Source organism: Drosophila santomea, chromosome 3R (assembly GCF_016746245.2).
Source record: "Drosophila santomea strain STO CAGO 1482 chromosome 3R, Prin_Dsan_1.1, whole genome shotgun sequence".
Lineage (NCBI taxonomy): Eukaryota > Metazoa > Arthropoda > Insecta > Diptera > Drosophilidae > Drosophila > Drosophila santomea.
Window position 1 is genome coordinate 4,495,768 of NC_053019.2, and position 14,220 is coordinate 4,509,987.

General features: G+C 42.9%; 1 protein-coding gene and 1 non-coding gene across 4 annotated transcripts in view; one reads left to right on the plus strand and one right to left on the minus strand.

Moving 5' to 3' along the window:
* Positions 1-1,653: 1,653 nt before the first annotated feature.
* Positions 1,654-14,220, minus strand: part of LOC120452892 (rho GTPase-activating protein gacF) — a 43,096-nt gene continuing 30,529 nt past the window's right edge. The window contains exons 3-6 of one of the 3 annotated variants that reach the window (XR_006356508.1): positions 8,025-8,128; positions 3,695-5,040; positions 2,083-3,015; positions 1,654-1,865 (exon numbers count right to left, since the gene is read on the minus strand). Coding sequence is in view for 2 of the 3 variants with exons in the window: in XM_044006369.1 (XP_043862304.1) it covers positions 1,811-1,865; positions 3,695-5,040; positions 8,025-8,128 (1,505 nt within the window). In the remaining variant the exon portion in view is untranslated. Of the gene's footprint in view, positions 1,866-1,913; positions 3,016-3,694; positions 5,041-8,024; positions 8,129-14,220 lie in introns of those variants that run through there. The other 2 variants (XM_044006369.1, XM_039637350.2) reach the window with 2 other exon arrangements.
* On the plus strand, positions 10,318-10,391 carry Trnat-agu. The gene has a single exon. It is a non-coding gene; the product is annotated as a tRNA-Thr (tRNA).

Below are 14,220 nucleotides of genomic sequence, written 5' to 3' on the forward strand. Positions count from 1 at the left end.
TTCTTAACCCTATTTGCAATATAAAAGTTATTTTTTTATTTACTTGCATCTGCCGTTGGATTTATAGACACATTAATCTCAACTAGTAATAAGGCTGGAAACCCCCTTGAAAAACAGAGCAATATAAGTCTTTGGGGCATACTCCAGATAGAAATTATAGCGGTCGTAAGCTGATGACGCCAAAAACCCGAAAGGTAAACAAAAACGACAAGCAATATTGTGACATTTAAGCACCCATTTAAGTATATTATACGTAAGCGCCGGTAGTTCGCTGGCTCTCCCGATTGAACTCTTTTAATCGCGCGACCAGTTAACGTAACGCTCTCAGACAGCTGACTTAGTATCAGGCTATGGCCGATAGGACGGTCGTAGCCATATGATAATGGTAATGATCATCGCCGCAGCAGCTGATAAGTGCGGAAGTGCCCGTGGAGAGCGTGCGACCAACTTTCGGGCGGCAACGTCGACGTCACCCGCTCATTTATGCTTACGTTAGCTTTGCGATCGGGGGACTTTACTTTCCCATTCCATTTTATGTTGCCAAGAGAACTTGGACACTCGGCTTGTTGGTTTTGGCTTGGATGGTGCGGTTCGGGGTCTCCGGCGAGTCTCTTTATTTTTTCAGATCGGGTTCTCTGGTGGGCGAGCGGTGTTCTTTTCATGCTCTTCCCCCTTTTAAATTTTTTGATTTTCATTTTTTTGGCTGCTGTGGGGGCTGGTTGTGCCTCGTGTTTCGCCTATTCATGCGAAAAATTCAGCAGCGTTTGAATGAACGCGAATGCGGGAACATGAGCGACCGCGAGCGGCAGCAATTTCGCCATTTCAAGGCCTACGTGACTTGTCTCACACAGGGAAATCGGAACGATTTGAACTGGGTAATGCTATTACGGTACCGACATGGGGAAACTGGGCAAACTGGGGAAACAGCGGGAACCAGGGTCCGGGTCTCCTCGCCGTAATCCGAGCGCAGTTAGCTCCACATTGTTCTATTATCCATTTACAGGGGAGCAACTGCAATGGGAGCTTCTACAAAGAGTCTCTGGCACGTGCCGCCACTCGAACTGCTATAACCTTTATTTAGAACTATAAAAAATTCAGTATTATACCTTTCAATTTTAACATAACCCTCATACTTAGAGAAATTTAAAAATTTCCCTATTGAAAACCAACATAACTGCAATTGAGCCCCTAAAGTTGGTATCCACAACTTAACCCGAGTTCCATAAAAAGCTATAAATCGCCTAACTCTGATTTATGGAGATTTGGCTCTAGCTTTGAGATCGTCGCCTCTCTCTGTTCCGCGATCTCTCAGTATCTATCTGTCCATCTGACCAGAGTCTAGTCGCAACCACATGATCCATACGTTCTCAGCACGTGTTTGACGCCGGCTCTTCTAGAAAAGGTCTTTGACTGAAGTCAGCTGATATCAGCATATGGTAGCTGGATTTTTGTTGTGCGAGGTGCGGCCTGCTCTCCCAAAGCAATTAGCTCTATCTGCGCACCTGTTCGCGGATCGCAATCGATGTGTCCCAAAATGATGAGAGTACTTAATCAGCATGAATATATTTCCCCGTAAATCATTGGATAGCATGGTGCTGAATTATATTTTAGAATATTTTAGTTTATTTACAGTAAGTTTAGCTTAGTTCTCTTGTGTTCTCTTATCAGTCTTAAACGATAAATACGAAAATACTAAATGCTACGTGTAGTTTTAAATGTATAACTCTTATGCTTAAAGATCAGGAACTTTAGCTTTGTTGTGTGGATCGTTGGTCCATTGAGTTTCGACGATACAACGAAGGATCTCCACTCACAGGATGGCTCTTTTTCGGAGCAAAACCAGGACGATTAGCTGCAGGCACAGGCTGTAAAGGGCACAAGATATTATAGGGAGGCTTCGAGCTATGGATTCTTAGGAAGGATATGTAAAACTGCATTACAGAAAACCATGCCAAAAAATGAGTGAATTGGAATAATTTGTTGAGTTTAACTCAGGCAACGTGCAAAATGCTAAAAATAATTCAATTCCATGCAGAAAACCCGGTTATATTAGACATGATCCTTAGGACTAAGTCTCCTTACCATATCGACAAAAACACACTCGCATTTGATATTAATGTATTTTTATACTTTATTTTTTAGTTTAGTTTTTTCGCGTTTTTCTCATGCTCTTTTCGTTGATCGTTTACTGACTTATCTGGAAAATGTTGGTTTAATGCATTAAGTTATAACAAAGTTTGTTAGTCTAGGCCTAGTAGTTTATAAATAAATATTTTTAAATAAATAAATAAATCCATCATACAGCTACAACTATAATTTCACGCTTTTATCTCGTTGATCAAATAAATTAATATTAATGTTAGTTTCGTATGTATTGTAAATGAAAATACAATCTTGTGATTTGTGAGTTTTGCCTTTCTACATTTCGTTAATTTATTTCATAATAGTTTTCGATGCTTCGTTTGCTTCATTCTTTTGCATTGGGATTTTTACCTTGAGTGGGAAAAATTGCATTCAAAATTGATTTACAGGGCTAAGGCTACGCGAGGTTCGACAGTACAGACAAAAAATGGATCTTACTTCACTAAGCCGCGTATCTATTTACAATTGTATTTCCTCTTACATATTCGAATTATCTGACCGCATTACTCGGTTACAGTATGCGGAAAGCGTTTTGCAAGTTTTCAAGTTTTGTTTCTGGTAGACTTAACGGAGTGGTCGTATTTCTGAGTATTTTCATCGTCAACCGATCGTGAAAGTTCCGCCACAGAGACTCAAGTATTTCAATAGACTCTTTTGGGTCGTTCGTGTTGCGTAAGGTTAGGGCTTCGATTTACATCTATCTGATTGGATGGGCGAGCGTTTATAATACATTTCCATGATAATTATACTCCAAATGGGTGGTAGAGAGGTTCTTATAAAATACTCGAGACTCCGTCGTAATACATTGATATTCATCGTCTTTAGTGGGATCTTGGTTGCATTTTGGATCATCGCCGGGGGGACAACAGTCCGCTGCATCAAAAATACTTTAGTGAGCCACAGGCGTATGAAGAACATGATATTCAATATTTACACACTGGCGGATGATATACATGAATATGGTGTTGTTCTGGTGCTAAATGTGCAGTGTAATAGAGTGTGTCTCTGTTGGTGTCTGATCGTGTGTGGATGTGTTGTGGTAACTTGCAATTACAATATCTTTTGCATACCCAAGACAGACTTTTTACATTATTTAGGTCCTTTCCTCTCTTTTCTTTTTTTCTCAACAGTCGCACTGATTTTAGCTGAATTTACCACATTTTGAACGTTTTGATTTGATTTATGTGCAGCCCAAAGTTTAATTTTAAATTTTGAAAAATAGAAACTTACGAATATGAAATACAACAACCAAATTAAAATAAATCAAAAAGTACAAAATGTGCGCAATAAATTCGGAAAGTACTCTATGAATTTTAAACGTTATTAAAAATTTCAATCAATGTTAATGCCAAAAGTAAATAATTTAAAAAATTTAGAAAAATGTATAAGTGTTTCAAATCCGATCCATAAAATATATTAAAATGTTATATCAATATTCAACAAATAAATTTCGAATAATAATAATTTAAATAAAATTTAGAAAATCTAAATAGCGTTTGTTTGTGAGAAATAGATGAAGGGTTAGCTTAGAATTTGCTCATGGAAAACTCACAAATCGTAGTAGAGCGAATCATCGCCAGCTGCTCCGCTGCGTCCTTGGGCCTCGGAACTTGCGTCCTCGTAGCTGGCATCCTCCAGGGATCCCCCGTCGCCCTCGGCCTCCTCCTCGCCCTGCTCCGCCGGATCAGCCGGATCAGCCTGCTCCTGATCCTGATCCTGGTCGTTATCTTGCTCCTGCTCCTCACCGCTGCTCATGCGCACGTTGCGCTCCACCCTATCGCTGGTTTCGCTGAGGGAAAATGCGGGCAAGGGCGAGCTACTCTCCCAGTGGCTACTTGGCGGCGAGGCCAGGCTGGTGGCCATAGTGGTGGTGGTGCTTGCATCCAATTTCCGGTGCTTCCGCTTGCCACCGGAAATGGATTTGGCCAGATGTTGCTGCGGCTGTTGCTGTTGCTGCAACTGCTGCTGTTGCTGCTGCTTTTTGCCGCCATTTGGGCGCTGTTTAGCCGCCTTGTTTGGCTTCTTTTTGCCTACGTGCTGGATGTTTCCCTTGGGTCCCTGTTGCACTGCTTTGGCTGCCTCTGCGGGATTCTTCCTGGCCCCATTCTTCTTGCCACAATTGGGCGGAGCTCGCTTCTCGGCGGCAGCCTTCTCGCGCAGCTCCTTGCACCTCTTCGCCTTGGGCCCCAGTTTTCGCAGTGCTCCCGCTCCGGCTCCACCGCGCTTTTGGCAATTATGAGTGTCCTCCTGCTCGTGCGGCTTGCACTTGGGCTTCTTCTTCTTGTTGGTCTTGCTTCCACTTGGTCTACTACTATTGCTACCGTTACTGTTACTACTACTGTTACTGCTACTGCTATTGCTACTACTATTACTGTTACTTTTACTGTTACTGCTACCACTAAGGCTACTGCTAATATGGCCGCTCTCGCTTTGACTACTGTTACTAATACTACTCAGGCTGCTGATCGCAGGCTCAGGAACGTAACTGCTACTGCTATTGCTACTACTTTTACTACTGCTCCTACTGCTGCTGCTGCCACTTGTGTTGCTGCTGCAATGTGGCGGCCCCTTGAATCTGGCCACATCGATCAGCTCGATCAGCGGCTTGCCCGTATCACAGAGTTGCCGCACGCCGTGCCTAACGCGATTGGCCCCAAAATTCTTGGCGATCAGCTGCTCCACCCGCTCCTGCGGCACCGTCTCCGTTATGGCGTTCGTGTAGGTGCTCAGCTTGCCCAGCGATCGGCTGGCCGGGATCTGGGTGCGGCGGGGCTGACCACTGCCATTCAGAGCCAGGTAGAAGACCCGCCGCGCCTGAGAGTGGTACGTCGAGGAGTACGTGTTGTAGTTCTGAAGACCCATGTTCTCGTTGAAGACGCAGTCGTCGGTGAAGTCTTTCTGCAACAATCAAAGGCTATGATTAAATGACTTGGCTAAGCGAAAGGCAGCGGGAATACGGAGATCACGATATCTTATAGCTTAGCGTAAGGGCTTCATTTCTATATGAATTCTACACTGATTATCCTAAGGTCGCTCTGAGATGGTAATATAAATAATTTATTAATGATCAAGTCCAAGTTTTCAAAAAATTATGAATCAACACAGTAATCTCTTCCCCTATACCGATTTTGCACATAACATTTAGACTTATCAACAAATACAATGAGATAGTAAAAGGCAGTCCTATGAGGTAGCAAAAGGCATGTTCGGTATTATGAAATGTATTCAAACCAAAATTATATTAGAACCTTTGAGGCCACTTCAAAGGCCACTTCTCTGACCAACTAACTTCTTCAGAACCCTAACCCAATAATAAAACTTCTTTGAATTTGCTGTCCAGGGGCGGCGTCTGTTTCTTTTGTCTATCAGCACCGAAATCAGATGGACAAATGGATAAATGCGCTCATTATCACAGGATGTGCTCCTATCGGTGTTGACCATCGATAGGAGGCCCCCGACCTCGAGCGGAGTACTAACCATAAACATTTCTACTTTATGAATACCTCATGACAGGCGAACAAAAGGACCAAACAGCCAGTTGAAAGCACTACCCGGCTGAGAATGAGAAATGGTGGGCTGGGTTGAAACGAGAAATGTAAATCAAGAGCGGTGAAAGGATTTTCATTAGCCCTTCCTCAGTGGCCTTTGGGATGCGCCGACTGGCAGACATCCTCAGATCAAATTCAATTAACAAACACTGAATTAATTCGCTTGTCAGGCAATTAAAATTGTTTCGTAAATAAATCGCCAGCTAGGCAATTCCCTGCCCGATTGTTTACCCGGTAAAATGTCGCTGCTTAAATTTAGAAATTAATCAGGCGAAAGGCGAACCGCAATGAGCCATCTAATGGGTGAGGGCCAGGCCATGCCAGGAGTGTAGTATGTCGACGCCATTCGAGTGGAGTCAAGTGGAGACTAGTTTTTTGACATATGTGACAACAATGTGGATCCCCTCCCTGAAAACTCTTTTATGATGTGTATTTCCAGGCATTTCCATTTATTTTTAGCCTTCCACGGCTGGCAAGGGAAAATTGGCAGCCGCCGAAGGGAAATAAAGTTGTACTTGGATAAGGGAAAAAACCGGGCAGGGGCAGTGAGGGGGGAACTGGACGAGATACCCAGAACCATTAGCTCTGCGTGGCCTCTCTATCGGAGCTCATCGGGTGGCGCCAGGCGAGCCCAGAAAGGGTCAACCTGTTGGCCAGATTACTCTGGGACACCTACAAACGGAACCACTTAGGGCGCGCAATCGGAATTCCATCCGAACCCTACGTGACGCGTTCCGCCCGCCACTTATCGCCCCTGAACAGGACAATAACGAAGATAATGATGCAACATATTCATTTTCGGCCTCGGGTCGGCATTAATTGACCAAACCCAAGTTTGTGGACTCCGCGGGCGGTCCTATGTATACCTCGCCGGAGTACAAATTATGCAAATTAATAAGCAAAACCGTAATGTTAACATTTATGGCTACGAAATTTTAATTGGGCGAGAAGCTGACTCACGAGGTTTGCTATCTGTTTTGGGATTTGGGATTGAATTTATGAATTGGCAAGCGATTTGTACATTTTCCCCTGCTCAATGAGCCGAAACCCGAAATCACCTGCCTCGTTTGTCACGAGGCACAAAGCGTTTACAAAACATTTTGGTGAAATGTCGGAAAATCAGTCACATGACTAATATTCAGTCACTAAGAATAGAAGCGACGAAAAACACTAAAAACACCACTAAATCAGGGCCCATAAATGCAGCCATTTTTGAGATCTTAGAACTCTTGCTGTGAGTACCGGACGCCTTGGTCGCCAAAATAAACAAGACGGCCCAAAATAACCGCCCACTTGACCAACTTAGAGCAATGCTGGCTATGCTTTAAGGCATGCGGCGCTTCAAAGGGCCGCCTACAAAGTGGCCGGTGGTGAAGCGCATCAATCAGCAAGTATCTGTGAGTATCGGCGAGATACAGATACAAAAGCGCGTACAAGAAGACACGCCTCGGCTGACAGAATTGGCACACTCGCGACTATTTTGGACGCCGAAAGGTCAAAGTGCCTGCGACGGCGGAAAGAAATGAAATTAAATAAATAAAATTAAAAATGTCTAAAATCGAATGAATCGTCCTCCGACGGACCAATGAAACGGTCACATGGCGCCAGCCCAAAAAAGGCATCCGATGATCGTGGATTTCGAAACGCAGCGGGGTGAAGTGTAGTCTGTATTCCAAGGGGAAGGAGAAGGAGAAGGACATCCCAAGCCAAACCCAGCCGACCGACATCAGTTGCCACTTGACATCCTCACCGCGCATTAGGACATCCACCCGGGGCAGAAGGGAAGAGACCCGACAAAAGGACTCGCTCTGTGGCTGTTGATCGTGTTGCATTGTTTTTGTTCACATTTAATTTTTTATTTATTGCCCGAGCCCTTCGGGTGCTCTTTCATTTATTTGAGGGTCCCTTCGGCTTTTTCGGATGACCTCAATCTTTTAACAGGCCTTTGTTTGTTTTTGTTTTCTTCAGAGGGGTGGCAACAATGGTCTAGATAGGATTTCTATATGTTTATCTTAGTACTACCAAATGTAGTTATCCGAGAATGGCAAATTGCCATACAAAATCAATTTCGCGGTTCAAAGATTACTGAAAACCGGAATGTTACTGTGTTGTAATATATTTTTGCTATGCGGATAAGCATTTCATATCTTTCTTTTGAAAAAGTACTACAAAATATGCAGTTCTGATTATCCTAGAAACAGATTTAGAATATTTGAGTAGTCTATTTGAATTGTAATCCACTAATCAGCTGGCTAGTCCTCCGCATTGGGTTGGTGAAATGAATCTAAATACTGTAAACTGTTTTTTTTGTGTTCAAAAAATACGCTTACTTACCGAGCCGTAGGGAACACCGCACGCGTCCATGCAGAGATACAGGCAAGTGGCCACACTCTGCAGCTTGATGCGTCCCACATCCACCGTGGATCGCTGGAGAATCGCTGCAAGTGAAACGGAGAAAGCACAATAATTAATTATCAATCAAAGGTGGCAGATGGAAAGACCTGATTACGGGTTGACCCAAAATCTGGTCGCAGGTGTCAGGATGTCAGGATGTCAAAGCGGCGAGAACCAAAAGGCCCGTTCAAGAAGTGGTTAATTACAAATCCGACACTTGGTGGGCCCTCCGCTTAAAAGAGTGAGTTTAGCCCCCTTAAGCAATAAGTTAAAAAATAAAATAAAATTAAACAGTAAGGAAAACCAGCTGGAAACCTCCTTAATCATAGATTCCTTGCCAGGCAAATTTGTCAACTGTACCAAATCGAAGATGCCTCAAGTGCGATTATGGCGGATTTTATTTATGAGGAGTACCGCGGCGGGTTAATTGAAATTGCCGCCTTGCACTTGAGAAACGAACATAAAAGACGCACTGCAGCCACACCAAATTCAAGTTCAGCATCGTTTAAGGTCAAACCACTTGTGTGGTCCACAGTCGAGATTCCGGAGTCCGGAGGAGAATACCGCCTGCCTCTTTGTCAGTTGGCAGTTGGCTGGCCAAAGTGTGTCAGCACTTTGAGGCAACGAGGCACTCGTTCAATGAACTTTATGCACTTTGTGCATAATAAACATCAATTTATAAATACGCAGCTTGTTACGGGAGCAATGGAAATTGAAATCTTAGCCAGCTGCTGCGGCAGCCAAATGGTTGCTCCTAATAAAAATTATTATTAGAGATTATATAGCCAGCGGAGCACGCTGGGTAAGAAAATCGAAGGGACTGAGTGGCCACTTGAATAGAGGAACTATTCACTATCACACGATATGATATGACTTAACTTCGCTTCATTCATGTACCCTTAAATGAGCTGAAATTATATCCTTGACATAAGAGTTGGCATATGGGAACGCATACCGGCGCGCCGGTATGCTGGTGATTTAATGTCCCACCAAATACTCGATGAATTATCTCATCTCCCTGAAACTATGCCAGGGCATAAACACACGCCCAAAAAAATCATAAAATATTGCCGTCAATAGGTGGGCAATTTATGGCCCACATGCTTATCCCGTATATGCAACTTTTATTGCAACTGCAACTTCGATTGCAACTTCGACTATAAACAGCCCACCTATTTAAAAGGCATGCGTTTTTATTTACAGGGCATCAATCGCCCATCCCCCCTTTAAATACGGAAATTGTAAAGTTTCAGCGAAAAGGAAAAACGCATAAATAGTGTAACCCAAACGGAAAACCAAAAAGAAGAGGCTTTAATGCCTTTGCTTACCCGATACCTTCCCTTTCCCGATTCCGTTCCCGTTTATCTGACGGATTTACAATTTCCCTCCCCCAGATATTTCCCACCAGCACTCGAAAAAAACGTATAGATTTCGAGCCTAATATACAATTACGTAGGTCATTTTGCGTTCACTTTTTGTTTAACCGTTTGTTTTAATTTTTTCATGCATACATTTTAAAATTATTTAAGGCAAATAAATACGTTTTGATTTACCTAATACCTTTAAAATATATAGTGTTTTTGAATCACAAGTTATCCCATTAAATCCCATTAAATCGAAGGTAATAGTCACAATATATTTTTCACTGTTGGTAATTGTTCCCTTTTTCTGGAGGATTGTAGTTTTTTTCGCTTTTCAACTCTTTTGAGAGTCCTAAAATATATACAAACTAAACAAATGACATGCTAAGCGCGTCAGTTCATTTGTTAAAATCAAAGAGCTCGCAGTGGGCGGGGTTTTTGTGGGAGAAAGAGTCCAAAGGGGGGAGGTTGGGGAGTCAGTGACAACCTTTCACTTCGGTGCCATGTGGTGTTGCATTTCACTTGCGTCGTGTTTGTCGTGTGTGACTTTTTTCTTCGAGGCTCATTTAAAAAACGATTTGTTTTGCTCGAGTTAACAAAAGTAATTTTTCTTCTTTTTATCTTTTCGACTATGCGTATGTGAGTCTGAGCATGTGTGCATTTGGACAGCAACAACTCTTAGTGTATTAAATTGTTTAAAAGAATAATTTCTTTTTTTGTTCTTGTGGGAAAGTTTTCTCTGCCAACGTGTGTCTATCTCTTTCGCGCAGTGAGCTAATTTTAGCTCTGAGAACGTCAACAAGCTGTGAGAGCGCAGAGGGATGGACGCTCTCTCACCTTGTTACTGAACTCTGGACACCCGAATGACATGTGGCGCCGTGGCTTAGTTGGTTAAAGCGCCTGTCTAGTAAACAGGAGATCGTGAGTTCGAATCTCGCCGGGGCCTATGCTTCTGGAAGCATTTATATATTTTTTTTCTTTTTTGATTTTTGATATATATATTTTTTGTATGCTTTGCCATTTTCTGTGTTGTATGTTGGTATAATTATATCTGCTACAAATATGTCCGTAGGTTATGACGTTCTTTTGGTTCATCTATCTTTGGATTTGTTATAGCAAGTAAAATTAATAAAGTTAAATTAAGATTAACATATAATAAGATAGTAGAACTTATACATATATGTGCGCCGTTTTCTATCAAATCCATCTATTCTCTAGCAATATTCATAGAAATCTATTTAATTTACTCAGCTCATCATTATGTGTGTTATTGCAGGCGGAACAATAACAATACGAAACGGCTTGAGGTGTGAATTAAATGCATATGGATAATCAAATGATCTTTTATTGATCAATCAGCTGGCGTGTGGCAGTTCAATTAGGCGTTGAGTGCAGTTCATTGAACCAAAAATGGGAAACCGAAAGTTCGAACTCCAAAAGTTAATGTATCCAAATTCCTGGCACGCTTCTGAGCTGCTTTAAATTACCCACATATTAAGCACGTAGTCGGTCGAATGTGGGGATTGTGGGGAGAGGTCCCCTAAAACCACAATAATAAAATCGACGCCAATGAATGTCACGCCCGGGCGATAATTAAAATGTCAAAAAATATGGCTGTCAAATCGAAGTTTTGGAAGGTGCTCGATTGAGTTATGTTGTGATTGCATGTGTTCTCCTTGGCATCGATGAATCGATGGATCGCTGGGACTCTTTGGTAACCGTTAAAGGGACAGGCGCTCAGTTTATGCAAATGAGGCCTTAATTTTCCACAAGACGACAGCAATGGTAATGTCAAAATTTATGTGCAGGCCCTAAATAAAACTTGAAGTTGACAAAAGGAATGGTATATAGTCGGATATTTAAATAAATCCATGCATATATGTATGGATTGGCATTTTATTAAATCTTTAATTATGCTTACAAAAAAAGTGTGACATTTTGGCGTGACATTTTATGAAAATTTATGATCACTTTTGTGGTTATTTAACATAATGTGGTATGCCAGCCATGAATGGTCGTAAAAAATATCTCTGGGAACATCTAATGCCTCGCATTATCCGCTTTGTTTGGACCTCACCCCCGATAAGAAGTCCACTACTGTGCCACGCCGTCTCTTGTAGTTTCTTGGGGCTGTTTTAATTTATGGTCGTGGGCAGCGTATTTTGACAATTTGATTTGAATCGGAGGCGAGCATATCAATCAATAGAGGCCTTACTGTATTCAGATGTTCCCAGATCCAGATGACAATGAAGAGTTAACAGTCGCCGTCTATTAAAGCCCAATTAGTGGCACTTAATTGAGTTGTCGTTTGGCCGGGCAATAAATCTCTCTACTCCACATAAGGCTGCTGTGCCGCCTGCCGCCTGCTGCCTGCACTTTCTGCCTAGATAAACGGCGATAAATCAAACCGTGGGCGGTACGATAAGCCGATCTATTTAGCATTGCAGGTGATTGCTTTTTCGATGGGAAAAGCAAGGCAGCCAGACTTCCAGCTTCTTATATATAAAAGTATATCTGCGAGCAGGGCCGTTTCTCACCCTGAATCAGTGGTATTTCATGCTCGACTGGAGAAATTGCAATCCATATCTATTCCGGTATTCGCATCTCAAATTAGCACCCATCCGCACAGACAATCGCTTGAGTGCCAAATTCAGTTCACAGTTGGCTAAACCTCGCACCCTCTCGCCTCTTTGTGTCGCTTTCTTGGGCAATCGAAATGCATTTTTTGCGTTTGGGGAGGGAAAGGATATCCTGCAACCGAAAACCTTATTGGCCAATATCCGATAAAACCAAATGCGCAAAAGAATAAATTACAATCGCGTTGACAGGAGGGAGAAATGCTCACTCCAAGGGTTGTTTACCCAAAAAACGCCCACTAAAATCCGTTTTTGCTGCACATGGCAAATCTAAATGGGAATCGTTGCAATATCTGCGGAATGGCAAATCATAATGGAAAATATGGAATATCTCAGCAATATCAGGAAGAGATCTTTTCAAGCTGATGGGATTTGTCACGACCACTTTGGTTTGGAATTTCTCTTCCGACCATCTTCATTCCACACGTGGGGGATTCTGGCTTTCTCCCTGGGACAAATTAGATTTATCAACGCTACCGTTTTCGGTCTAGAAGAGGCTTCATATCAATAGGCTTCCCATCTGGGCCCAATTCATTAATGAAAAATGAACGCGGCTATTGAGAATGCCTTCATTTGATTAAATTAGACTAATAACGTGTAAAGTATGGGCAGTTCCACATCGAAATGCATTGTCTAATCGAGTGGACTGGCCCACCAAAGGAGAGCCCTAAAATAAAAGCCGATTAGGTAAAAGTTTCCCAGTGAAAGCTTACGATATTTGAATAACACCGAAATGTGCGTTCTTACAAATTAATACAAGCTGGAAAAAACAGACGAAAAATTATGTTAAAATTGTAAGCGGAAAAAAAGTTGTAAAATGCAGAAACAAACATATGTAAAATATGCCAGAAAAAATAACTTGAGCAAGATGTTAAAAACTGTAAAATGTTTTTCATGGGCCGAAAAACAAGCTCGGCCACGCCCCCACCCCGCCCCAAAGTGCGTGACCAGTGACAGGCCAATTTCAGAGGCGCCCGCAGAGATCCCCGTTCTCCGGACCCAGTTTCCATTCCAGGTTGTGTTTTCCGCATTTTCTAAGGTGGATGTTGTGGCCGCGGCTTTTTCTTGTCCACTAAACAACCAGTTGGAGTGGAAATGAAATATGTAGATGAGTCTTTAATTAATTTGAGACACGACAAGACAAGTGGCGTCGTCTGTGGCTGTGTCTGCGACAGCGCTGTCTGCCCCATCCGCCGTCTCCTGCCGCTCCACCTGCTGCTCCGCTTTCCCCGATCCCCGCCAGAATCTCCCCCTTGAGGCCAGGAATCTAGTCTAGCTGCGAGTTGGAGGAGGTACCTGCTCTTTGGCAGGTGTTGAGTCATTTGGTTGACTGGCCATTAGAGTCCCCATTGATCACCATTGATCATTGATCGAGTGGCACGAGGCGGTCGAGACTATGGCATGGATAGCCCTGGATAATAATCACTGGATGACTTTGACTGGTCTATTACCTAATCTCTTCTGCAATTATTGTATCATTAACAGATGGTTTTGTTAGGTTCAATATTCGAGCCGCTAGCATCAATTTAATGAAATACCTCTACTTGTTTTATCTCTATAATCAAGCAAGTGTTATTAGAGCGACTCCTGTCTTCCGTTTCATGGTCACACTCTAGGATCCAGCAGCAAACCGAACGTGAAACTATCTGCTCTGCCTTAGATCTCTGACCTCTGTGCCAAATATTTGCATTTGGCATTAAGTCGGTCATAAATTTTAGACCCGAGCAGCAGTCGTCTAGTAAAGCCCGTTTCGCTCGAATGCGATTCTGTGTCAGTTGGCGAAAGAGAGTGGGAGTCGGTGGGTGTCAACATTGTCGCCGTGGCCGCGAGATAAGCGTTATGACATTATCAGGCCGGGGTCCAGACCAAAGACCAACCGAGTGGGCGTGTCCCCGCCCACCATATGATCCGCCCGCATCCGTTGGCAAATGACAAGCGGCACTCATTGTGCGAGAAACTCGCATCAATGCGTATTTGCCTAACGCTGGAAGCGTAAGTTCTGTGAGTTTACGACCCTTTTGCGTAGAGAATCAATCATAAGAATTCCCAGAATGACCCTAAGCCATTTTGGCTAACTGCTTGCGGTGCCACAACGGCCTATCACGAATCAATTAGCCGAGACGAGATGGGGAAAAACAT